The 26,786-nt window shown below is 30.0% G+C and overlaps 2 protein-coding genes across 3 annotated transcripts in view; one reads left to right on the top strand and one right to left on the bottom strand.

Annotated features, from left to right (window-relative positions):
• The window catches only part of Shrm (shroom), an 84,647-nt gene extending 78,985 nt beyond the window's left edge, over positions 1-5,662 (top strand). For both annotated transcript variants that reach the window (XM_088188459.1, XM_088188460.1), the window contains exons 5-13: positions 465-799; positions 875-996; positions 1,076-1,286; positions 1,354-2,448; positions 2,518-3,005; positions 3,157-3,262; positions 3,338-3,440; positions 3,788-4,042; positions 4,111-5,662. In XM_088188459.1, coding sequence (XP_088044585.1) covers positions 465-799; positions 875-996; positions 1,076-1,286; positions 1,354-2,448; positions 2,518-3,005; positions 3,157-3,262; positions 3,338-3,440; positions 3,788-4,042; positions 4,111-4,380 — 2,985 coding nt within the window. In that variant the 3' untranslated portion in view covers positions 4,381-5,662. The remainder of the gene's footprint in view (positions 1-464; positions 800-874; positions 997-1,075; positions 1,287-1,353; positions 2,449-2,517; positions 3,006-3,156; positions 3,263-3,337; positions 3,441-3,787; positions 4,043-4,110) is intronic.
• A 989-nt stretch (positions 5,663-6,651) lies between these two features.
• On the bottom strand, positions 6,652-16,361 carry LOC148234461 (uncharacterized). The gene is made up of 7 exons (XM_088188458.1): positions 16,222-16,361; positions 10,537-10,836; positions 7,838-7,971; positions 7,487-7,655; positions 7,321-7,423; positions 7,017-7,254; positions 6,652-6,941 (listed from the first exon to the last, which is right to left on the bottom strand). The coding sequence occupies exons 2-7, from the start codon at positions 10,813-10,815 to the stop codon at positions 6,848-6,850; spliced, it is 1,017 nt and encodes a 338-aa protein (XP_088044584.1). The 5' UTR covers positions 10,816-10,836; positions 16,222-16,361; the 3' UTR covers positions 6,652-6,847.
• Between the last annotated feature and the right edge of the window lie 10,425 nt (positions 16,362-26,786).

Raw genomic sequence — 26,786 nt, 5'->3', positions numbered from 1 at the left:
TGAATTTTAACCAATATGAAAGTGCAAAAAACAATTATTTCTTCTCAGAAGTTAAAAATCTACACCAAAAGCAATAAAATCGTGCCGTAGTCGTCATAGTGGAAACGCTCGGTTATCTAACGTTCATATTAAGACTTCAAGGGAAAACCTAATTATCTAATTATAAATGTTGTTCTTAGTAGTTGGGAAAATCTTTAACAATTTTTTGCAATCCAAATACTTCCAGTCTCTAATAATAAGCATGCATATTTTCAAACATCTGGTACGGACCCACCTTTTCTTATGCAGCAGTTGTAAAACGTTTAAAAGTATTCGAACAAATTTAATTTTTTAAATTAAATTTGTACGAATTTTAATTAAAAATAAATTAGAAATTCTCGAAAAATAATTTAGTCACCAGTATCATCCATTTTAGTTACTTTTGCTTTGTATTAATCCTAATAATATATAATATATTATTTCAGTTGAAAACTGTTCTTGAGCGCTGTGAGAAGAAACCGTTTGATTCCATGCAATATATGCCAACAATGGACCACAGAAAGTGTAGTATCAGTAGTGATTACAACAGTTCGTCACCACCGGAACGAGACCACAACAAAAGGGATGTTTCTAAAATGACGTTCAAAGATCACAAAGAATCTATAACGCCGCTCACTCAAGCCGATCTTGAGGAGTACACCAAGAAGTTTGACGAGCCGACACTCATCCAGCATCAGAAGCAATCGTCTTATGCTCAATCGGAAGGTTACCACAGTTATGTATCAAGTTCAGATTTATCGTCGACGCCATTTATTGATAGGTGAGTTTTTCATTCAATACATGCATTATCTGCTTTAATACAATATAAATGTAACTAATACAATTCACTATATAGCTTGAGGCGCGATATTGATGCTTCGGTCGCATCCATGTCTCGAGTCCCGTCATGGGATGGCGATAGCATCGTAACTACTCGATCAGGAAGTGTTTCTTCATCTGAAACGTTAAAATGGCACGGTTAGTAAAATATATATTTTTATTATCACTCAGCATATAGCAATGATTATTTCTTATTTAGAAAATTTACTATTTCTAGGTTCTTTGAGTGACATGTCAGATGTGAGCAACTCATCCGGAACTAGTCCAAGACAGCTGATAGTCCACTCGGCTCGTGTTCAGACACCTCAGAAGCAAAATTCTGAAAGTGTTCTTTACATGGCTTGCGCCGATAGATCCTTACCGCATCGAACTTCATTGAATATTCTTCATCAACATCGACTAATGCAGCAACACAACTCATCACCTGTGTAATTATATTTAAAATTATCAATATTTTAATGGCTCAATATTATATTTAATTTTATATATTTTTAGCTTCCCATCTCCAGTGGCTCCACGTAAAACCGTAGCTGAATGCATAAATATATACGAAGGTAAAAACATAAAAGCCATACAAAAGAAGGCGTTGCTCTCGTTTTATGAACGACACCAAGATCAGATGAAGAAAGAGGCTGCTTCGTATCATCCGAGGCAAAGCTCCGACGATTCGCCACTGAACAAAAGGATGCTTCCTCAGAGTGAAAATAATACAGCCGAATCAGGCATAAAGTGCGATTCACCAAATTCGATATTTCAAGGTCCCGTCATCATGGGTCCGTCGATATCACTAGACGAGTGGGTGCCCGAAAGGCCACCAAAGAATCGCAACCTCTTGATGTCAATGTCATCCGAGAGCAAACCCAGAAGGCTACCTAGTCCAGATATTCTACCGCCACCGCCTAGTAACGAATCGTTCAAATCTGACGATTTGTTCCCTCTGCCTCCGGACGCGCTCAAAGAAGCCGCACCGTATACCATCAGGACCACAGCGGACGGCTACATAACTAACTATGACAATAGTAATAGTCAAATTAACCACAGGCTGAACATCCCATTGCACAGGCTTAGAGATATGCCCCTCCAACCACTTATCAAACCTTCCAACACCCTACCGAGGAAATTCCCCAATCCTTATATTAAATCGACTAATATGAAATACGATAAAGTAGATAAAGTTCCTTCCAAGTTGATGCCAAATCACACGTCGATACAGATAGAGTGTGAAGTTCCCCAGAACGCCCAAGGACAGTTCAGAGCGGAACCGATCAAATTGTGCAAACCTGAATACGTGGATATAAACAAAATGGCGCATAATCCATCGTTAAAATCGCCGGATAATATAGTGGGAAGATTTAGAGCTGAACCTTTGAATGTTCACAATGTGAAAAGTGATGAGAATGTGTCGAAAGACTATTCAGCCATAAATTCATCGATGAGCAATCTGAAGATTCACAGGACAATGTCTGAAAACAATCATAGTATGACTAATCAGGCGAGCATAGTTTACAATCATTTCTCAAAATCAGTGCCGCAGAATCAGAGTATTAGAAGAATTTGTAACCCGCTGATTGCAAAACCTAATCATTATAGGTATGCTTTATATTTTAATAATTTATTGATATTTTTTAAATAATATATTCTCAAAAAATATTTTTTCAGTCGACAAGAATCTTTGGAGAAAGTTGATCAAGTCGAAAATGTTCCAAAAACAAATCATCAACCCGTTGAGAATTTTAAAGATGTTCAAGAAGTCCCAATCAAAGATAACCGCCCGCCGTTGCCTGAGAAGAAGCGATCGTTGCCGAAACCAGTCGAAACAAAACCTCTCCTCGTAGAGGAGGTAGAACCTAAACAACAACCGCCGATCGAAGAGCAAAAGATTGATATTCCCTCAATAGAAGAGCCATTGTTACCACCGCCACCTCCAATAGAACCATTCGAAGATCCTAAACAGCTCATAGAAGAAGAAAAACCAATCGAAGAGTCTCATATGCCAGTTCCAATTGAACTTCCGCAAATGAACAACTACAAAAACATCATTGAGCATTTATGTCCAAGAAAACACTTGTCCGAAGAGAACATGTGGGAGAATTTACGTCAGCACCTACTTCTGACCTTACCTGATAACTTCGTGCAAATACTGTTGTGTGAGTATCGCATTTAATAAACTTTAAAACTGCAGCGTTATCATATAATTTATCTTATTGCACATTACGCGTTAATAATATTTTTTTGCGAAGCGTATCGCTATGTTTGCCATTACCTGCTTAAAACAATGCAATCGAATGTTGCTTACAGCTGAATACGACGAGTACGATAAGACAGCGCAACTGATAGTGGACGTCTTCTCCGCGGATGTTACTAGTTTAATAACAATGGACAAGGACAACGAAGAGAACACAGAGTGAGTCACAATGCCATTATATAATTAAATATTTATAAATATGTATATTTATTAATAAATATTCTGTTTTTACAGAGATAAAATTAAAAATACTGTCTTCATCAATGACACAGTTAACTCGATGGAAAAGGAAGATGTACCAATTGAAATGTGTGAGATGACTCTAAATAAAGATAAAGTAAGATACTTACAATTAAATTAAATAGCTGACTTTTAACCCAAGTTATTCTACTATCGCATCAAAAAATATGTTAGTTGCTTAATAAATTTTTATCAGATCTCGTAGAGCTCTATTATAATTCCAAGCATCATTGACTCAAGTTTGTTCAGCCATACAGTTATCTTCATATACATCACAAATAATTCTTAGCACAATGGCAGCAAAAATAATGCCAAAATTTATAGCACAATCTAATTGTATCATAGTGGCTGTTTTTATAAAGTATAACAATACAATAATACTCCAGAAATATTTAAGAAATAATTAATATTTTATACATTAAAAATTATTGCCTTTCTTTTCAGACAAAAGTGTCCGAGTGTCTTCAGGTAATGATAACGGCTCTAGAGGGCCAAGAACTAGTATTAGAGTCTAAGATGGAGTTAAACGAAAAACTCGGCGCTTCAATAGTGGCTGCGCTAGAAAAGCCTTTGTCGACGCGTGTCACTCGTCTCATGACTGACATTGGATTGATCACATCCTTAATATCGAGCCTTACATCAAGGTACAATCGTATATCGAAGACTTTGACAGAAATTTCACTCGATAGTGAAAATAAGGTAAGCGTCTGATTATTAATGTAATATGGAGAATAATTCCAGAAGATAAAATCATTTATAACTAACAGAATATTCTGGAATTGGAGAAAGGACGCCTCACTGAAAAGTTGGACGATGCCAAGTCTCTGAAGAAGAGCATAGACAACAGCCGCGCCAAGCTCTTTTCCACACTGCAGACGGAGCTACGCAACGAACTGATACACGATTATAAGTTTTTTATAAGCATGAAGATCAAGCTGGTGATTTATATGCGTGACGTCAAAGACAGAATCGATTTGGCCAAACGTCTTGTAACGGCCATAAATCAAGATCAGATGCCGTTTAGCTCCCCGATGTGATAAAATCGATAAACACTATCGGCGGCTTCGCAACGTTTTTTTATTTAAGCAAAACATTGCCGAAAGTTGCCAAAATCTATAAACTATTGTAATTTATTATTATCGATATGTGTTTTATTTTTAAATTTTTTTTCATGTAATGTAAATATTTTTAAGGAACCGCATTTGAACATTTAAATCAAGCGATTTAAGTCTCGTAATAACTTAATAATGCTCGGCGCGTTATGAAGCTTTGATAATCATGTGATCGTTGATTAAAACGAAACTTAGTTACAACTGTAAATAAACGTATTATCGATTAAGGCTTGGATGAATATAATTCATACAAATGTTAACAACGAAACGAAAGAGTTTTACAAACAATAATTTATACAGAAATATTCTGATAATTATCGATATGAATTCAATGGTTTCAATGAATTTATTTTATTAGTTCATGTCTTATTTCTATGTTCTAACAAGTTATAGAAAAACGATTTATTTAAAATTCATCAAGAGATTTTCAAGTATCTAGAAATGTATAGAAAGAGTGGGCAGTGCATAGAAAGTAATCTTTAAACATTCAATCAAAGTTGAACCATTAGAGTTATACTGTTAAATATCATTCACGCACAAATTTGTGTACATCTTGATAATATTATAAAAAAGTTATGTTATCATTTATTATTATTTTATTTACAGAAATTCATTCTTATTTCGAAATACAATTTTTTTATATACACGAATTATTACATTATATTATGTGCATACTTTCAAATTAATTTAAAGCTTATCCTGCTGTTTAGTTATATGTTATCTTTATTTGTGTGTATGAATTCGAATGTCTGTTGATAATGCAATTATTTAGACGTAAAGCACAACGAAGAGTGGTTTTGCTTGTTGAAGTTTATAAGTCTTGAATTTGTTTTAGTCATTCGTTAAATGCTCAATATATGTATATATATATATATTGTGATTTTAGCGTTTCTTTGCTTTTATCTAATAATAATAATATCATTTTGGTTGAATTTCTTTAAAAAATATGCGATGAAATTTTTTTGAAACTTTGGCTGTGATGTTTGAATAAATATTTTTTTAATAAACAATGTATATTATATGTATTTAAAGACAAATCATCTTCCGTTTGTGTCCTTTGATGTATTTTTAGAGTTTTTGAAACGTTTTTGCATATTTTATTTGTCTAAAATTTTGTATTTATTTTTCCATAATTGTTTTGTGAGAATTATTTCTGTGTATAAGTTTTAATTTCTTTATTGCTTTAATAGACTACATTATTGTATTATTGTGTATTTTTGCATTTGTATCCTTCTACATTATAGTCCTATTTTCTAAGCTTATCCATATTAAGATCAACGAATATCTATTACAGGGTTTGCCAGTGAGACGATCGCCAAGTCATTTGTAGTCGCCCGATAAACCAGCTGTAATCAACCAATTTCCACTGTGATATTCATTAAGCTAAACAGCGCCAAATATTGCACTATGCAATCAGAAATCTCCGCTCCTTAAATGGTCATTGGTGCGACCCTTGTGTCTTGCATGAGATTATGCGCTGTTCCGATCGACCGAAAAATATCTTAATCTTTAGTATCGGAAAGTGGCATATTGTGTCCTTTTCTCTATCTCAATCGCCATGAAATTATTCCTACGATCTCGGTGGACTTCACCCTAGAAAAACGTAGTCAATTTTAATTGCAGTAGAAGTACCCTCTACATATAAACGAACGCTTTGACGATCCGTCACTTATTATGTACTTTGTGACACCTTAGTTCACAGCATTATTGAATCGAGATCTATAATTTGGAATTACTGAATAACCAAATACTCCTTCTTAATCTAAAAGGTTTTTGAGATACTTTTATTTGAAGATATTTGTTTATCTCAGCGCCATTTTTTAAGAATATTGAGATATAATTCAAAAAATCTCGTATAAGCTAATAAGCATTTTCTTAAACTAGCGACGGATGCTGGAGGCAATCTCGAGGAATTCTAGTTTTGGTATAATTAATTAATATGCGGATCGAATAATGAGATTACTTATCGAATTTCACGACAGATTTAAGGATCATATTCTAATTTCTTTAAATTAGAAGATGTTCCTGTTTAATTTATTTACCATATGCAAGATTTTATTTTCGAGAAAATTTGATACAGTTTATTTCTGTTGTGGAGAGCGCTAATGTTTTGAATACAGGACTTTTCGTTTGACTAAAGCTCATATTGTATTTGATTTTTAAATAGTGTGAAGAAATTAAACACATATATTGTATTATAAAAGTAAAAATATATTTATTACCAATTAAATAAAATTAATTACATGGTTTACGTCAATAATCTAGCGTTGATAAAATTTACTCATACATCCATATTTAAAATTACATAAATAATATCACTTTTAAATGCATACAACGACTTTTTTGTGATTTGTCATGTCCTGGATCGATCCCCATAATTTCCGGATTACTACTATACATTATAGTATTCGATCAGGGCGTTACCTAAGCCGAATGCAGCTCTTATTTGACAATCAAGTGTTGTAAGTGGAAATCTTTGCGGGTCACTGTAAACAATATATTATAATTAGCAATTATGTAATGATATGTTTTAATTAATGTGGTTAATTTCATATACATACACAACATGGTTTCTGATTTTCGATTTGGCGGTATTGTAGGTTTGCATCCATAAATCCACAAGTTTTTCCATGCTCATATTGTACCCAAACTTGTCCACAGAATTGAATATTTGTTTCCATATACTTAATACCTCTGAATTTCCCAAATCGTTGAATTTTTTTGCTCTAAATAGCTTAGTATCATTTGAAAGTCGATAAAATATCAACGTGCGGATATGATCAAAATCCAATATTGGATCTGGAAATCGATGAAATTTTATTAAAAAATGTTTATTAGGCTACTTCTTGAATATAAATAAATTACTGTGATATTGGGGGATACATCGGAATGGAAATTCAACTTCTTGGTTGTTACATTTCTGTTTAAGTACTTCATCCTCGTCCCACAACATTAAATACCAGGAAGACTGAAACAGTAATTTGATAAATTATTCTTAACATTATCCAAATATTTCATTATAATGACATACCACTGGAGAAATCGGTGCGTTTTTGGTATGAAACACTGGCGGCATTTTCATTACGGCGGAATTAAAATCGTGCTGCGATATACACACAAACGGTTCTTGAAAATCTGTGTACTTAAAATTTGTCATCAATGCAATTAATATAGGACCTGAGAGAGCTCCTGAATATTTCCTACAATAAAAAATCTCTTCAAAGAAACGAAACAACAAAAAACTTAAAAACGCATTCAAAAATAAAATGTAAATTTCTGAGAAGAAAAATTCATCTAGCTGTTGAGATGCAGATTTGACACTATATACATTTAGATTCAAAATCTGCCGAAACTTTTATGTGAGAGATAAAATAATGCTTACGTCATATATCCTCGACTCATCACCAGCTTTTCAAAAGTGCGCTTCCGTGTCTCCCCCAGACCCAATGCTCTGCCTTCTTCAGATTGAAACAGGATCGGACACACAATCATTTTGCTATACATATTTTTCCTTACCTGTAAAATCGTAACATAAATATTAATAGATAAAGTTAGATAATAATATATTATTTACAGTCCACAAAATATATTATAGAAACAGTCAATGTTTCATTTATATCATATTTGATATTTAATTTAGATTAATTCTAATACAACCCAAACTTTTATATATATATTGATCACAATACGAATTTGAGAAAAGAATTGGCAGTATTCGAAATTAAACTAAAATCATAAGATTAAAGGCTTAAAGATAATGTAACTATGAGATAGAACCTATACGAAGGAGTGAATGAATCTATATTTTTCCCCTTCTTGTGCTTAACGTCTTGTTCTGTAGGATATAGTTGCAAAAATTCCAGGAAGGCGAGATAAGGTGTGACTTATCGATGGAGATTTAAATGAGATCTTCCTAAAAGTAAGTATTTTTTTCACTAGTACTCTTCAAAATGACAGAATTTATGTGATGAAAATTTATCATTATTTTTTGGCAAGTTCTGACTTCTTCAATTGATTGCTTAAGCTGGTACAGTTGCTAACAATGCAGTTCTATTTGAATATTTTAGGTTTGATCTCACTCAATGTTTACTGCTGATTGATTCGAATACAGATTTTTGAGCTTCCGCTTCCGGCCGCGCGCGCTTTAAAATGAAACATTATATGCTCCATCTTCTACTTTGTAAATCCTATCGCTTTGTATGTCTGGTGTATAATAATACACGTAAAAAAAGGAAATATATTTAATTATAATAATAAAAATAAAAATTGAATTTGCTCCGTTGCTTTCCGAGGCACGGGTAATGCATTCTGTTGTTTCGACCAATGAAAAATAAGCATTCAAATATAAAACAAGATGGCTGACAGTAACGTGACAGTTGTAAATAATTATTATCGGATTGCAAATTAACTAGTTATATAAAGTGGACCATAAGTCTTGGAAATTTCTGGAACTGGGGCTGGAAAAAGAACTATATAATACACACTTTCAATTCCTATCTCCTAAACAAATATAAATTAAAAAACACTATGGTACATATAAGATTCGAACCTTGATCTTTCAGGTAATAGTCACCGATTTATACCACTGGTCTATCGTGTTAATCGTGAGGAAACCATTGTCATAAATTAGCTGTGTGGCTAAATCTTCCACCGTTATAGTAAGATTTTGTTCTACTTCTGAGGACATCTAACTTTGACTCGTCATTAGATTGCTATGAAAATAATTTATTTGTACTACCCAAAGTTAATGAAGATAAACTCAAATATATATGTGAAATGAATAACACATACGTAAATTAATAAATCATATTATCTATTATTGTAGTAATTAAAATGATGTTCACAGAGAGGAAATAGGACTCGGCATTGACTTTAATTCGAGGTGATTATCTAAATGTTTAGTGTTTGCTAATATAGCTAGGTCGTCATTTTTGTTATCACTCATTACTGTTTTCGCTTAGTGAGCTGCAACAATAGAAATGCAAACTAATCAAAACATACGACAATATTTATTGCATAATATACAGAAGTTACTTGCTTCGATAAAATTAGTAACAACATAAAAAATAGCAATTAAGCATTTCCATGCGTTTAACTGTACACTATATAAGTATTTTTAATATGTCAAAAAAATCAACCCTAACTCTTTATTGGTAAGATATTCTTAAATATTTCCAGGCTATTTTTAGATGCGGTACGATACATGTTCATCTTTTCACTAGTCCGTTCAAAATTTCAATCAACTTTTTTCGGTTTATTTGTTTCTGATCTGTTTCTGACCAAAGAGTTACACTTTTCATTTACTACAATGCACACTACAGAAGATTCAAAGCGGAAGTAGCGGAACCAAAATTGTATTTGGGTATTTTTTAAAATGAATATACACATTTTTGATTTCACTGTCAAATTTTAAGGGTTAATGAATAAGTGTAATTTTTAGATAAAATAGTGCATCAAGAAGAAAAACATAATATAATATATTCGCGCAATTTTAAGATCCACAGATAAAGAAGAATAAACATTTTACTATATTTTGCTATCGTATATGAATTTCCTTCTTTAACTTAAATATAAAGAAATTAACAACACTTAGTTTTTTTAGTTTAGTACGATACTACACGAATCCATCGCGAAAATGCAGCCCCTAAGCAGGTGCCACCCGGGGGGCGCCTAGCTACGTCACTGGTCTGATGTATGTATATGAATAATTGGACAATAAATCTAATTTTTAAAATACAAGCACTTAAGAATAAATGATTTGACTCTTAGCAAATTTAAACGTTTAATTACATGCAATTAATAAAAATATAACTTTTTAGATTTAAAATTAAAAATGTTAAGCAAATCACTTATTTTATTAAAATATCGAATACCACCAAATGCATACTAAAAAACAGTTATAAATAAACAAGTTTTAGTCGCAACTACTGATATGGTTATATATTATACATTCTATGTTCTTTATTGGAACAAAAAGTTAGAAAACTGTTAATATTGTCATTGAAATCACTGGCAAAAAAATTCTAAAAACTAAACTTATGACAGATTTACATTAAGTAAAAAAGTAAAAGAATCACAAACCTCCATTGCATCGAGAATATCTTCAAATATAAAGCGCAATTCTGCATGGTATTCAAAATATGCATCACGACAAGAAACTGATATCATGATTTTCTCCCACAGCCACTGTACGCGTATCAAGACTTCTTCGTGAGTTGTGTCAATTTTGCTGGCGATCTCACTGACTATCTGCATTATCTGCCAAAATTCCCTGTCAAGATACCTATACCACTTCCACATAACCGGATATTCCTTGACCAGCTCGATCAATTTAAGAGTTTTGCACCTTGACCAATGCATTTTAATGTGCTGCGGAGCAAACTGAAATTAAAACAATATTAAAACAAGGTTTATCAACACAATGATGTAAATATTATAATGCTTTTATAAGAGTGAACACTCTGAAACATTTTCATACCATCAGCATGTATATGTGTATATATTATATATACATGATACAGCGAAGGAAGATCAGAGGACTAAAATTGGGTCCCTGCGGTACTCCACAACAATGGAAATACTCGTCACAGCGACACATTATTCATTCTAATTTTTCTATTATCTCTGCCATTTTAACCAAAATTAAGTTATGTATGTGGTAATGATATATATAAAAAAATACCATTTTTCTGTATATTTTTTTTTAACATAAATTGCTAAAAGTATTTGAAAGTCAATGATAAAGTTGAACTGATATGTTAATAACATTTTTTGATTAGTGTATGAACTAAATATTATTTTTTTGCAGCTTTGTAATAATATAGAAATTTGGTAAATAAGCTTAGAAAAATATGGAAAATCCAGTATACATACTATAAATAATAAAAATATTATTACTAAATTGGGTTTAATGAAAGAAAAGCAATTAAGATATATTAATCATATTTTCAGGATCGACTGTAGCTTGTTTAGTGTCACCTGTATGGTAGCTACAGAGCAAAGAGTATAATAGTAACCAACTAAATTGTGCAAATAACCAATTATAGCGACGAGGTACAGAGAGTAAAATGTATGGATACGATGAGATTATTTAGGTCGCTCTAATCACTGTCATTGTTGAGTCACTCAACTATCAAGAAAGCTAAAAAATATTTTTAACGTTTTATTATGCTAGCATCAAAAACACATTATAAATTTCAATGCAAAAAAAATGTTATTGTTATATATATTGCACAATCAAAATATCACCGATTGACAATTAACAATGGCAAAATCGATGAATATTTTTATAATTATTTGTTAAATTTCATCATATTTGATTATCGTCTATCGCAAAATTAAATATTTGACTGATTTTTCAATTTCAGATTGTGATTAATTGTGTTTAGTCAAAGTCAAACTATTATTTATGTTGTAAATATTCTAATAATTTGTAAATTCTGATTGTGTTTCAGCCAAATATGTAATTATTATCGTTGTTTTACAAGCTCAAAAGTTTTTTTTTTCTAGCGTTTAAATTTAGACTTCTGCTTATGATTATGAGCCTTTACAACCCAACCCGATAAGAATGTTTTCTGAATGGAATTTCAATCAGTTGATACTCCTTCTCTCACTTTTGTTCACGATATACAATAGATTGGCAATAATGCAGAAGTCCTTATCGCTTATTCCTGATTACATTCTCGTCATTATCTTATGTTGCACTTTATCAAACGCCTTTTCAGTCGATGAAACATAAATAAACATCTACCTTATCAATAGTACATAAAAAAATAGAATTGGTTTATATTTATATAATATTCACAAACATGCTTCGTGTATACAATATACACTCGTTGCATTTTACATATAGCGCTGACTACAGTCGACAACATATCAATAATTCTAGTTCACAAATGAAAAATACTCAAATTATAATTTTATTCAATGTTTATGCTGTTTCCTCTATTTTTATTTTTCGCTTAAATTGCAAAATGTATCTTAATTTTTTTCTCCCACATAATAACCACAAACATTTTATTGTATGTTCTTATTTTTTATCAAATTATAGCTCATAACTAATAGTAAACATGAAAATGGTTATAGACCAGTAACACGTATATATATTATATATAATTAGTATGTCTGTTAAATTATTTATATTATTGAAATAAACGTATAAAAAAATCAGTACCTGAAGTTATAAATTTTATCTTATAAATTGTATTTTTTCAGAAAATGAAGCAGAATATTAAATGGATTGTATTATATGGTAGCTATTTTTCATTATATCAATGAGATTAATCTATCAATTAATGGACTCAATTGAAATATTATAAACTTCCTTGGCTAAGTTAATAATCTATAAAAAAAGAGTAGAGGCTCCCTCGCTAGTCAATCTATATATTTCTACAATAATATTCATTTGATTAAGATTCATAGTATTTCATTAAATAACATGCATTTTTCTGGCCAAACTACTGTTTAGAATCCACGTCATAAGCAATAAAATCGTGCCGTCGCTGTAGAAACGCTCTTTTTATAACACGATTACGACTTAAAATAAATAAGAATCAAATGAAGTATATCTAAGCAGAATTTTGACAAATATGAGAACGAAAAAAACAATTATCTATTCTGAGAAATCAAAAATTCCCGTCAAAAGCTATAAAATCGTGCTGTCGTGTGGAAACGCTCGGTTGTCTAGAGTTGATAGTAAGACTTTTTATATATTTTAAATCTAATAAATGAGAATCGAATGAAGAAAGCATAACTAAATCGAATTTTGAGCAATATGAGAGCCAAAAAAACAATTATCTATTCTCAGAAGTCAAAATCCACGTTCTGTACGATAAGCTAGTTCTCGCGTCTAGCGTCATTGAGTGCCCTAAAGAGTCACGAGCGCGTCCCTTGTTCTATCATACATCAGCGCTTGAGGACGCTCCTCTTAAAAATATATGTGAAATGTTTCTCATCTATTTTAGTGCACCTTAACTGTATTTTATGTTTTAAAAAAATATATAATAGCCATGACATGTAAGATTTGTAATAAAAATTAATAAAATTAAAAATTAACACAACTATAAATAGACAAGAATCGTAAATGATATTTTTATTTATTTTTGTACTCAATTTCGACGATTTGTCAGGATCACATCTTACTTAAGTAATTTTTGTTACTTGCGGTTTCCATTTTCTCAATTGAGTTATCTGCAATTCAGCTATATCCTGTACAGAATAAGTATCTTTTTTTGGAACCATAAATAGGTTTTATACCTTTCACACTTAACAGCGGGGTGGAAAATGTTAGCGGATAGCTTAACAGGTTTTACTTTAGAAACGTCGGAAAAATTATATTCAATGTCTAATTAAGTTAAAATGAGAAATCATTTAAGTTATTGACCTTTGGTTTATTCGATCTCGCGATTAAAAATGACGTTTAACGATATCCCGACAGGGTTTCCATTTGTCATTTCTCACGTTTCTTATAATATCGTATGACATCATACAATACATAATTTTAATTAGCAAATCAATGTCAAAAGTATGAATTCAGGATCAATAACATAATTATTATAATAGTATACAGAAGATTTTAAATGAATTATAGAAAAAGTAATTCGTACAAATGATTATTATAGTTTTAAAAACTATACCTTTAACCCTTTGAGTAGTATCGCCGTATATGTACGGTGATCGATCTTTCACCGTTTTGAGATACCCCAGATAGTATATAGCCTATGAAATAATACTTAGATTTTTTCCTCTATTTACTATTATAAATATATAACAACAGAAATTATTATGGAAATATACATTAAATTAACTCACTCCCAGGTGTGTACTAACAAATTAACAAATGTGTAAAAATTAACTCGCTTCTCAAAGGGTTAAACGTAATGCCTTTTAATATTGCAGGTGCAATTTTAGCTTTGTAGCTCTTTCAGGGGGTGCAAAAGTTAGCCAGTCAGCGGTCGTTTTCTAAATATTTGGATTTCTTTAAGATTCAACCAAATTCAATATGGAGGCGGGACAAATATCGAAATATAATACACGTCGAAAGCAATAAAATCATGCCGTCGCAGTGGAAACGCTCGGTTATTTATCGTTCATATCAAGATGTTTATAATAATATTACGACTAACAATACGTGTGAATCAAATGAAACATATCTAAGCCGAATTTTGACAAATAGGAGAGCGCAAAAAACAATTATCAAATTTCAGAAGTCAAAAATTCACGTCAAAAGCAATAAAATCGTGTCGGCGCCGTCGCAGTGGGAACGCTTGGTAACGAGCGTTCCCACTGCGACGGTGCTACAATACGATTTTATTGCTTTTGACGTGAATTTTTGCCTTCTGAGAAGTGTTTTTGCGCCCTCTTATTGACCAAAATTTGATCAATACTCTCATATCAGAAGTCCGTTGTAATATCGGTAATGATAACATTTGTATGAACAGATGGAAAATATAAAAAAGCAACCGCTTCCCTCTTCACACCAATACTGATCCAGCTGAAAAAAACAACTCCGACACATAGAGCGGGATACTGATTTTTTTTAAGTTTCACGAAATTTGGTTCATATACATGTTTAGTTTACAGTTTTCTGAAGACTAAATATCTGTATGTGTTTAACTATAGTCACGAATTTTGTCAAAGATTAAAAAACAGAAAAATTAAAATATGTACGTCAAAGAATATTTTTTTAATATGTATGTCAAAGAGCAAATTGTAGAATCAACCGCTTCTCTCTCCACACGATTCCTAGTACAGTTCAAAAAAAAAACTAAAATATGTATGTGAAAGAATATTTTCACATATAAATCCTGACTTACAAAAAAAATTACAACGTACTGCAATGCAACGAAATGTGAAGCAGCGCTGACTCTTCACAATTCTAAACAAAGAAATGCAGTTTTCGCAATTTACCAAAAAGTATGCCATTTCATAACAATAACAAAACATGGACTTTGACTCAGATTTGCCGAGTAAGTGACACGTCACCGAGCGTTCCCACTGTGACGGCGCTGACACGATTTTATTGCTTGTGATGGATTTTTGACTTATGAAGAGTGAGAAGTGTTTTTGAGCTCTCCTGTTGACCAAAATTTGATTTGAAAACTCTTTGATCAATAGTCATATCAGAAGTCCGTTGTAATATCGGTAATGATAGCATCATATTTAAAAAAAACTAGTTTTATATGAACTTCAAAGTAAAAAAATACGTTGATGACAAATAAAAAAAAGCAACCGCTTCCCTCTTCACGCCAATTCTGTCGCTCGATTTTGACGATGTTCGTAAAATTAATAAGATAAGAATCATATATAAGTTTGTATGAACTTCAAACCAAGAGAAGCCGCTGATCAACGATAGATCGAGAATCAACCGCTTCCCTCTCCACACGAACCCTGATCCAGTTCAAAGGAAACAACCCTGACATCAATTAAATCTTTTTATATAACTAGAGTCACAAATGTTGTCAATGATTGAAAAATACGGAATAATTAAAACTAAAATATGTATGTCAAATAATTATTTCACACATAAATCTTGACTTACAAAGCTGAACGGGTGACACTACAACATAAAAGCAATGCTTTAAAATGAAATGTGGATCAACGCTGAATATACACAATTTTAGACAAAGAAATTGCAGTTGCATCGAAAATGGTGCTTTTGAAAAACTATAACAAAACGTGGACTTTGACTCAGATTTACCGAAAAAGTTGACGAAACGTATGATTCATAAGTTATCCGAGTTAAACGAATTAAAAGTAAAAGCTTACCTTTTATTTCAAATTTAAGGGTTGTTGTAGAGGCTTCAAGGGGTCAATGGCATATGCTCAACAAAATACAGGAACTATTTAACTTATGAGAATCAGTGTAGTCAGCGATCCAAAAGTTTCTTATTACCGGTGTAGTTCCGCGATTGATTGATGATAATACGTGTAAAACTAAAAACATAATTAACAATGTAAAGATCGACAAAAAATGTGTAAAGATATAACAAAAAAATAGTACTTACCTAAATGTTATAAACGCGGTGAAACTTGAACAAGGGTGCAAAAAGCGTTCGGGATCGAAGCGGTTGCTTCCACGGCTTCAAGCAGTCGACTGACGTATGACACATTTGAATGTAGCAAAATCGCGGCAATAGACAATCGATCGATTTTTAACGATTGATTGATTGTCTATGCCTCATTAGTTAAGCAAAATAACGAGCAATTAATTATTGTCTTAAAATAATTTTATCTCAGGTGTAATTATATATTATATTACCAATAAAATGTGAATATCGGCTGGAAAAATTTGGAGATATATCTATAAAATAAAAAATGATTAAACCCTCAATTACAGTTGCCATATCGAATATAACGCCAAATTTTTAAACTGAGATTGCCTTTTAAATTTAAAAAATATTAATTATATTTTCATACTTTGTAAGCAAACCTAAATTATTATTTGTAGTTTGTACATTAACTCCACATACGTATAATAGTATTAATTTAATTTAATCAAAGTATAATTATTAATAAAATTGTTTCTGAGGTATAAGCCTAGTATGTATATGTATATTACTAATTTCCGAGAACTTCAAAAGTCTTGAAATTCACTTCAGATTCAGATGGTTTAGTTTCAGTTAACTGCAGAAACTTTCTGTTTTATTAAATGATATAATAATAGCTAAAAATGTGAGCCGCAAAACTATGAATATTAAATAAATATATTAATAAATTTTATATGAACAAACTATTAAAATTACCAATTGATTTTATAGCAGATCTAGCTAAAATTTTAGCCGCACAGACAACTTTAATTAGCGAAACTTTAAATCTCCTTAACTAATATTTTTCTGATAGTATTATTTTATGTCAATAATACTATATATTATATATAAAAAATAATGTATTAAAATGGCTCTTTCATTAAAACGCTAGTGTAATTTTTTAAATCCTTGCTTAAAACACAAAAATTAGATTAGTCGAATGAACATTTAAAAACATTTAAGATGTAAAAAATAACCTAATTAAATTATAAATAAAAATATATATAAATTTAATCTCGAGTCACTTTTGACCCGGCTTATGACTTTATAAATCAATATAATTTGTTGACAATATTGTTTTTGCACTTTTTATTCTGCACCATATAAATAGCACTGCCACTGCCACTCCTATTAAAACTATGTCTAAACTAATTCTAAGAAGGATGAATAATAATTAAGCTTAGATACTAATTAGGTCTACATAATAATATGTATATTAATCAGTGAATAATTATATATTCACATGTTATATCACATTCAAAAATCTATATATTTAAAGTGTCAGATTATTGTTTAATAAGATATCAATAATCAAAATTATTGTGAATATACTTATCTTTTCAGTGTTATAAATATGTCAAAGCGCAATTCTCGTTGTTATGACATTTGCGGCATTGATCAATAATTATGCTGCTATGGCCTAAGTCATCGCAAACTACTAATACTTATAAATCTACACACTAATACGCGCCTCACGCGCATGCGTAAGCGTTAACACTTGAATACCATGAGCATAAAATTGTGCGTTTCATAAATCTTGCGTTGCGTCCGTGTGCACAAATTTGTGCGTTTCGTCATTTAAACTTCATATAACAAAATCACACGTTAAACTGCGTATTTACCGTAACGCATTCAACTCTATCCAAAGATGTTACTAATATTCTATTAACTAAAATAATTGAAAAATTCAGATAAAAAAATCGTTTCAAGGCAGTGCTTAAATTTTTTACAATATCGCATCGGAGATATATTCTTCTGAAGAAGCTTTGAAGACTGATAAACGCATGACACGCGGTCTCGAATATGTAGACTTCTTACCCAAAACCTTCTTCAGAATAACTATGATCGTTGGTATTTTCCTTCCTTTCGCTACAAGGATCGGAAATATGACGTTTATTCTAACAATGTATCTTCTCTTTCGTCCATTTTGTAATGATCACAGTAAAAATCACAAAACAAAATAATTACAATTTTAAAGTCAATAAAAATCTCTTATTACAGAGTATGTATTATCACAAAATAGTTAAAAAAAAACAATAACACAATATAATAATACGAAAAACCGCAAGGTCAAAATTGTTTTAGGAAAAAAAACAAGTAAAGTCTATAAATATTTTCTAATAGCGGCCAAAAATAACTAAAACATCCGAGGCTTGACTAAAATGGTACAGCGCTGAAACAAATCCTCAACATTGTTACACGCATGGCGTCTTCTTGATTAGTCGTTTTATGCAAGTACATCGCCCTTATTGATCAGCAATGACATGTCGCCATTGCTTATAAATTTTGGATATACCTATAATTTTTAGTTTCTATCCTTTCTTAAAATTTTATCTCTTCTGACAAAAATTCTAATGCCTTTTTTACAGGGCCGTCACTACAGATTTTACCGGAGTAGGCAAAAGATGATATTGACCAATAATTATGTTGTTATGGCCAAAAGCTGATAGGAGATGGAGGGAGGTGAATAGTCACAGCGTGTAAATACTAATTTGCACACCAAGATACGCATTAAGCAGAATTTAAATTGATAAAATTTAAAAAAAAATATTTTTATTTTTAAACGTTTTTATCTTAGATTTTTTTGAGTAATTTTACTAATTTTTTGAACAGACGTTTTTTTTTTAAATAATATACAAGAACTAATTTTAGAACATGTTTCATATTGATATAATTAATACTACGGCCATTATCGTGTACTCAAATTTCGTTTTATTTCACACAAAAAAAATTTTTAAGCGTTTCTTTTATTTTTGCTTTTTTTCTAACATTTTTCAACAAAGTTACAATTTTTTATAGTTTAATTAACAAATAAAAACAAGGATTGTAGATTAAGCTAGCTAACGAACTTAGCCGATATAGTTACAAAATCTATATTTAGAATAAGTTTCATGACCAAAATATAAAATAAAAAAAAAACATACGTTTATGCGTTTTTTACTTATTTACTCTTATATTTTGCTAACAGATCTACGATTTTTTTTATTTATTTGCGAAGCTGATATCTGAATTTAACCAAGATTTTTACGAGGTCAATTTTAAAAATATTTTTATGACGATGTGATAAAAACTACGACAGATAATGCAAGATGATTCCAAATTTACCCAAGTAACTTTAAGAGATTGTCACTGAGACATATTTATATTCTAACGAGAGTAAGTTTAACTGGAAATATTATGAAGTTAAAATATTGGTTTTAACAGAATGCGAACAGCCAGTTAAAATTGCTTCCTTCATTATAGTTACTACTATAATGTAGCTGAATTAATATTATAATGTTACATAATTAGAACTCCAGTTTTCAAATTCTAATTATGTGGCGGCATTACAGATGGGTCCAAAGATTTCAAAAACTGTGGGCAATTGCATCTTAAGTACTCTTTTCGAGAAAAAGTCGATGGTTTTGTCTTCGTGTTTTGTGCAATATTAATACTCGCGAAAAGCAAAATGCCCGAAGGACCAGCGAAGACTCTTTATTACCGTATTTCTACATATTTTACAGTATGTAAAATATGTAAAAATATGGATTAATTGCGTCTGAAATACCTTTATGATCTAAGATACTTACAAACTAAAATATGATCGTACAATTTGTGAAATAAACATATATTATGTGTTTTCGGAATCATGCTGTTAAAATCAAATGTTTCCGAAAGCCCGTTGTTCGAAATCAACCGTTGTTTAAAATTGAATTTATACGAATGTTGTAAGATTATTTTCTTTTTTTAAAAAAATTAAAAAGATAAACAAATTTCAAGCATTTACATATACTTCATTATTCTGTTTGGCACATTCTTTAAATCAATTTTTATTTTCATTTCAGTTTTACTTGATTAAATTGCTAAACTTTATTTTCATTTATTAAGATTTTTAGATTTAAATTAAGATTTCAGTTTTATGAAAGAGGTAAAAATATTTTAAAATGTTTTACGATTGTGAAAAAAATTATTTTTAAGTTATACTGCTTGTTATTTTTGCTTATTATTATTTTACTATTTCGTCACTTTTTATTCATATTATAGTATTATACATGTTAATTACATAATTTTATAAAAAATATATTTTCATTTTACCGACAGGGATATCATTTTATTTTTAAGGGGGGGGGGCAAAAGTTAGTGTTTGTTTAATATGTCAATTTCATTAGGATTCATAGTACTTCAATAAATGACATGATTTTTCTGTCCAAATTCAAGGTGGGGGGGGGGGTTAAACGCCCCCACCTGCCCCTTCCCAAATGATGTCCCTATTTGTCGAACATTGTATAAAAATATAATATGACTGTGATAATTTAATTTTGCTAAGTTTATATTTATCGATATTTTTTTATATTATTATTACAATTTAAATATTTAATTTAGTTTAATTTTAAACATATACATTTATCGAGTACAAGATTAAAATTATTAGAGTAATGTGTTAATTTCGTATCCTTATCTTTATTGTGTTAAATCTCTCAAATTGTTTTTATATACTATAATTTAATATACTGACCAATGCTTCCAATTAATTGTTTTATTGATTTATCCTGTTTTTTTCTTAATACATACACCATTTATCAAATATAAATTTCCCCAATTTTAACTTTTAATTCGAATTTCACATACTGTGCTTTCTGTTGAAATATTTATTGATTTATTTTTGTTTTAATAATTTAATTTAATTACACACATATTTTATTATTATTAAAAACGGATTCATTTTTAAATAAATTAATATATACGTAATTTTAAATTTTTCAAAATATTTTTTTGTTGATATTTTGATTATTTTTATTTCATTTTAAATTAATTAAATGTTAGATAAAGTTGTATTATTTTATGAAAATGAATGGCAAATTTCGGATGTGATCAAACAAATAAAAATTGTTGTATACACAGATTCAATGCACGGTAAATTTCTAAGAGAAGCTATTTTAAAATCTGAATTTAACTATTGGTGATTGAAGATGACTGCATGGCTGAACTAAATCTGACGATCGAAGTGGTAACGGCTCTGAACTTCAATGGAGTCATACAGTTTTTCACTGATTGAACATTATTTCGTTATTTGTGCCGCTCACCATAGATCAAAAAGACATCATTCTCTGTGACTACATTTCTAATGAATATATCTTTAGTATACCTTCATCTATTACTATTATCAGCTTGATAGTTCATTCGTATAAGTCAGTGACCAATAATTGAAAGAACTAGTGTTTGAATACCATATTAAATTGATATCGTATCAGGGAAATCGTAATTAGTGATGATTATTATATAAGTTTTTCTCAGATTTACTTAATCTCAAGTATGAATATCATCATATTTTTATAATAATTGTTCTAGATCGTCGCTCTATGTTAATTTTTTTACTATGTAAATCGCTCTACACGTAAACAAATTAAATATATTAAATTTAAATTAATAAAAATTTTAATTGAGTTTATTCAATTGATTTCCGAGTCCCCGGTATTGAATTATTTTGTTTTTGCTTAAAGGCTCTGATTATTGACCAATGAAAAATCAGTATTTAAATATAAAACAAAATGGCCGGCAGCAATGTGACAGTTGTTGATAAAAATAATTTTCGTTAATTTTATAAGTGAGTTTGTTTGATTTGACTGCATATAAATATTAAGATTGCAAATTAAGAAGCTACGTTTTAACTATGAAAATGAAATATATACCTAAAGTGAGTAAGAATTAAAAGTTTACATTGATTATACTGTATAAACAATCATAAAACAATCTTTGTAACGAAATCTTCAAATTTTCAGTTCCGTCGACGGACTCCGAGACTGAAAAGATAGTTTTTTGATTTGCAGTACATCAAAATTATCACTGCTTCTGAAAAATAATTAAAAACGGTAAGAGCTTATACAATATTTATTAACATTACGAAACATTATATTCTTACATATAGTTGTCCCAAGACGTTGGACGTGAGAATATGACTTTCTCATACTAACGTCATATGTGCCTATAGTGATAAAGCGTCATAAGCAAATAATATACATGTGGGTAAAAGTTATTAAAAACAGTATACAATTACATATATAATTTAAATAATTAAAACCCAATGTCGTGTCAAAAAAAAAACATTTCAGTCGTTTCATTCCGAGTGTGTCAAAATATCACATCTACGTTAAGGTGTTTTATCAACTTTTGTTTTATACAATCACTTTTCTTAAAGTATGGCCAAATTTAAGTTATTCACTTAGAGCAAACTTAATATGTTCTTTAAAAAAACAAAATACCTGCTGGTAATATGGGAAATAAAGTAAATAGTTTGTAGATATCATATATTAGCATTAGATAAATATTTGGATTACGGAAAATAGCAAAACTTCTTTAATTGTATCATACATTGTAAAACCTGAAATGGTATAATCAACTTTATTGTTCTTATTGTATACAATAAAATCTTTATTGTATCTACGTTAAAGATTTTTATGATTTTTTTCATATTTAGTTATTTTTCTTATAGAATGGCCAAAATTACAATGTTCGGTCGTAGTAAACCTATATATGTTCTTCATTAAACAATATACTTGCAGATAATATGAGAAACAAAGTGTGTAGTAGATTTCGAGTAGATATTAAAAACATAATAAAATTTCTTAAATTAACCACTGACAACCACAGGGACAAAAATAAAGTAGTAACTGACGAATTGCCCAGAAACGCCCTTTCATTTGAGATTAAAGAGTATATAACAATAACTTCTGTTATTATGTTGATTATTTAGATCTTTGAGGACATATAATATATCCTTATTAGCAGATAGTTTAATGTTGAATATGCACTTCCAATTACTAATGTTTCTCCTCTAATATTTGTACCTAAAACAATAATAAAAGTTTTGATATGATCAAAAGTGTACATTTTTATATAACGATATCTTTACAGATAATGATACATGTACTTTTTTACTTCCTTTCAAAATGATTGAAATTATAAAGATACTCAGTGACCAGGTACATTTGAGCATATCATGATTTAGACTATATATTAAAATATATACACAGAAACTATGAATGGTAAAAAACCAAATAGCTTCAAGTTCTCGGAAGTATAATTTAACTTATCACAAATGGTTTATATCAACCAAATGATGGTGTGAATGTATTTAGAAACATTGTTTATAACAATTCATCTGTAAAACTGCGTTGACAGTTCAATTTTTTGGTCTTAGCATCCGACTTAGCGGCCATAACATTTCAATGTCTGTGAACATTTAATAACTCAATCGCATTATTAATTTATTAATTAAAACATAAAATTTTGTTTTTCGCTATTTAAAAATAGTAATTACGAAAAAAATACTTTTATTCCTAAAAAATAAAAAATAAAAATACGTTGATTAGTAATATGTAAATTTAAAGCTATATTAAATAATGCAACTATTATAACAATACAATAAATCATCTCACAAAAAGTAATATAAAAACTGACCTAACCTGCCTTTAGTTTAGAAAAAAAATAATTGTGCATTGTAAACATTATATTTCAATATGACAGGCGTTAGCCCAATACATTACAACGGGGTAAACACAATCAACAACTACTAAATAGCGAGACACGAATCTGAAATAAAATGCTGTAAATCAGTGGCATATATCCTATGATTTATTATTGTATCCATAATTAGCAAACAACTGCTGTTTGTTTCCTAACATTTGCTTCTAGAATTTAAATAGTAATTAGAATAAAATAGTCTTAATATATTTTACACACAATAAAATACTTACTGGCACACTAATAATTTTAAGTTTTATAAATATTGTTTTTAATTAAAAGTGCTACAACTTTTTCCATCATCTTCAACTAGTACTGTGATTTGAGGATTGCTTACCGTTTATTTCAAATACTATTTTCATAACTGTCATTGTGACTGCTCGCTATTGACGATTTGAGTTTAGAAGTGTTGCCATTCAAAAACACAAAGATAAGAAAGCAATTGTAGCGCGGGAATTCCTATTACTGGCGCGTTCAAAATGAAACTACACAATTTATTTTATTAATTCAAATTTTAAAACACTAATATAAATGTTTTTAAAATCATAAATCTTTACAATAAAATTAGAGTTATTCAAAATATTATTTTTAACTTAAAAAAATAGTCTTAAATATATTATTTTTTATCGTTTTTTAATAAACATGGTGTATTTCGTCATCCAGCGAAAATTTTTAAAGTTTATTTATTATATAATAGAAAATTATTAAAACATATAATGCTGCACAGTAAAAAACATTTGCTTAAATAAGCTGTACAAATTAATATTAATAAAAAATACTTATTTTCAAATCACATAATACACTTACCTTTGAGTTGTTTTGAGCAACAGAATGAGCGGTTGATCTTATGTCATTTATATAACAGCAATATAGCAAACTTTCTATTTTGATACAGATACATTTAAAAATTTGATTTTAGCAAAGGGGGCTAACAAACGCTGAAAATGCACTACAACACAATCAATGACATATCATTGATTGTGCTAGTCAGGTAGAATAAAATATTTTTCAGCGTCTATATAAAATAGTTTTCTATGAGAATGTGTAACATATGCTATTTATTAGTATTATTTAGTTCAGTAGTAAAACCAACTTTTAAATAATAAGTTGTTTCGTTTTGCTCATATTCACCTATGTAGCAAACCTATTTTTGAATAATATAAAATGTTTAGTTTTATTACTATGCAAAAGAATTTTTATAATATTTAAAAATATTACGTAGATTGTCCAGATAGATAGCTACATAATCTAATAGTTAAGAAATTGTCAAGTAGTCGTTCTCATAGTACGTAAATTCGCACAGGAACGTTCGAAAATGTGTTTGGTTCAACTGCATATCCATCGAACGCAAACGTGCAAAAAATTAGCAGTAGCGAGAAATTACAATTTTGTAATAAGTAATTACTTGAACAACCACTATATTTTAATGTTTTAAAACTATACCAACCAGTAAATACCAATAATGGTGTTCAGTGCATCAAACCTTTTTATAAAATTTATAACAAATAAATACTAAAACTAGATTGCTTAAATCAGAATGAATCAAAAAAAATATTTTTAACCCAAAAATTGAGGGCCCGGTAGCTGTGCACTTACTTGCTACGGTACCTCGCGATAGTGAGGCACCGACAGCTGATAATAAATAATTAAAATGAAATCGAATCGAATCGTGAATTTTGATGTATATTGATTGTAAGCTGTAATAATGGCTTAAAATTAATAAAATTAATTATTTACAGACTTTGATTTCAGTCTGGTGTCTCACTACTTAGTAGTCGTTTATTGTGTTTCGCCCGGTGTAATGCATAGGGCTAACGCCAGTCATTTTACAATGAATGATATCTCTATCATTAGCTATCTAAAACAAAAATTATGAATAATGATGCTTATAAAATAGATGACGCTAAAACATATTAAGTATATAATATTTCAATATTGAGACGTGGCTCAGAGCGTCGTTAATCATAAAGATTTACTTTTTATACCAACTGCCAACTTTGAAACGTGACACAACATCCTTGAGATATTTTAAAACATGTGATCGAATCGCAGAAGCGAATCTAGGTTGGAACACACACGTATGTATTATATTTACGATATAAACATACAAACATAAATAAAAGCTCGAGAAAATCGACTCAACTCTATTAAGCACTTTTTGTCTAGGAATTTTCTTAGGCGCGATTGCGCAAAAAAAAGAAACGCTCGATTAAAAATGTCCATGAAAGATTTATGAGTTCTCGTCTTTATTGAGTCTGAGCAGAGATCGTAAACTATTTGATACACAAATCTTCATTGTAGAAATAATCACTTAGAAGAACTGTTATATATTTATATACTTTTTTCTTAATACTAATTGTTTTAAAATGACGCCGTTGCAGTGGGAACGCTCGGTAACGATTTTATTGCTTTTGACGTGGACTTTTAACTTCTGAAAAGGAATAAATAAATAAAAATTCGGTTTATCTGTTCTTCATTTAATTTGTAATATTATTGTAAATCTCATAGTATGAACGCCAGATAATTAAGCGTTTCCACTGCCACGGCGAAGGCCCGATTTTATTGCTTTTGACGTGGATTTTTGACTTCTGAGAAGGAATAAATGTTTTTGCGCTCTCCTATTAGGCAAAATTCTGTTTATCTGTTCCTCATTTAATACTATTATACAAGTCATAGTATGAATGCCAGATAACCGAACGTTTTCACTGCCATGGCGACGGCACGGTTTTATTGCTTTTAAAAATTACTAATTATTATTATTAATCTGATTATTAGTCATATTTTATTTTCGTGGCAGAGAAGGGA

The sequence above is a fragment of the Plectrocnemia conspersa genome, unplaced genomic scaffold, assembly GCF_051122295.1.
Source record: "Plectrocnemia conspersa isolate PC_06_02 unplaced genomic scaffold, ASM5112229v1 ptg000006l, whole genome shotgun sequence".
NCBI classification, from domain to species: Eukaryota; Metazoa; Arthropoda; class Insecta; order Trichoptera; family Polycentropodidae; genus Plectrocnemia; species Plectrocnemia conspersa.
The sequence above is the reverse complement of the archived record's forward strand: the minus strand, read 5'-3'. Positions and strand labels throughout refer to the sequence as shown.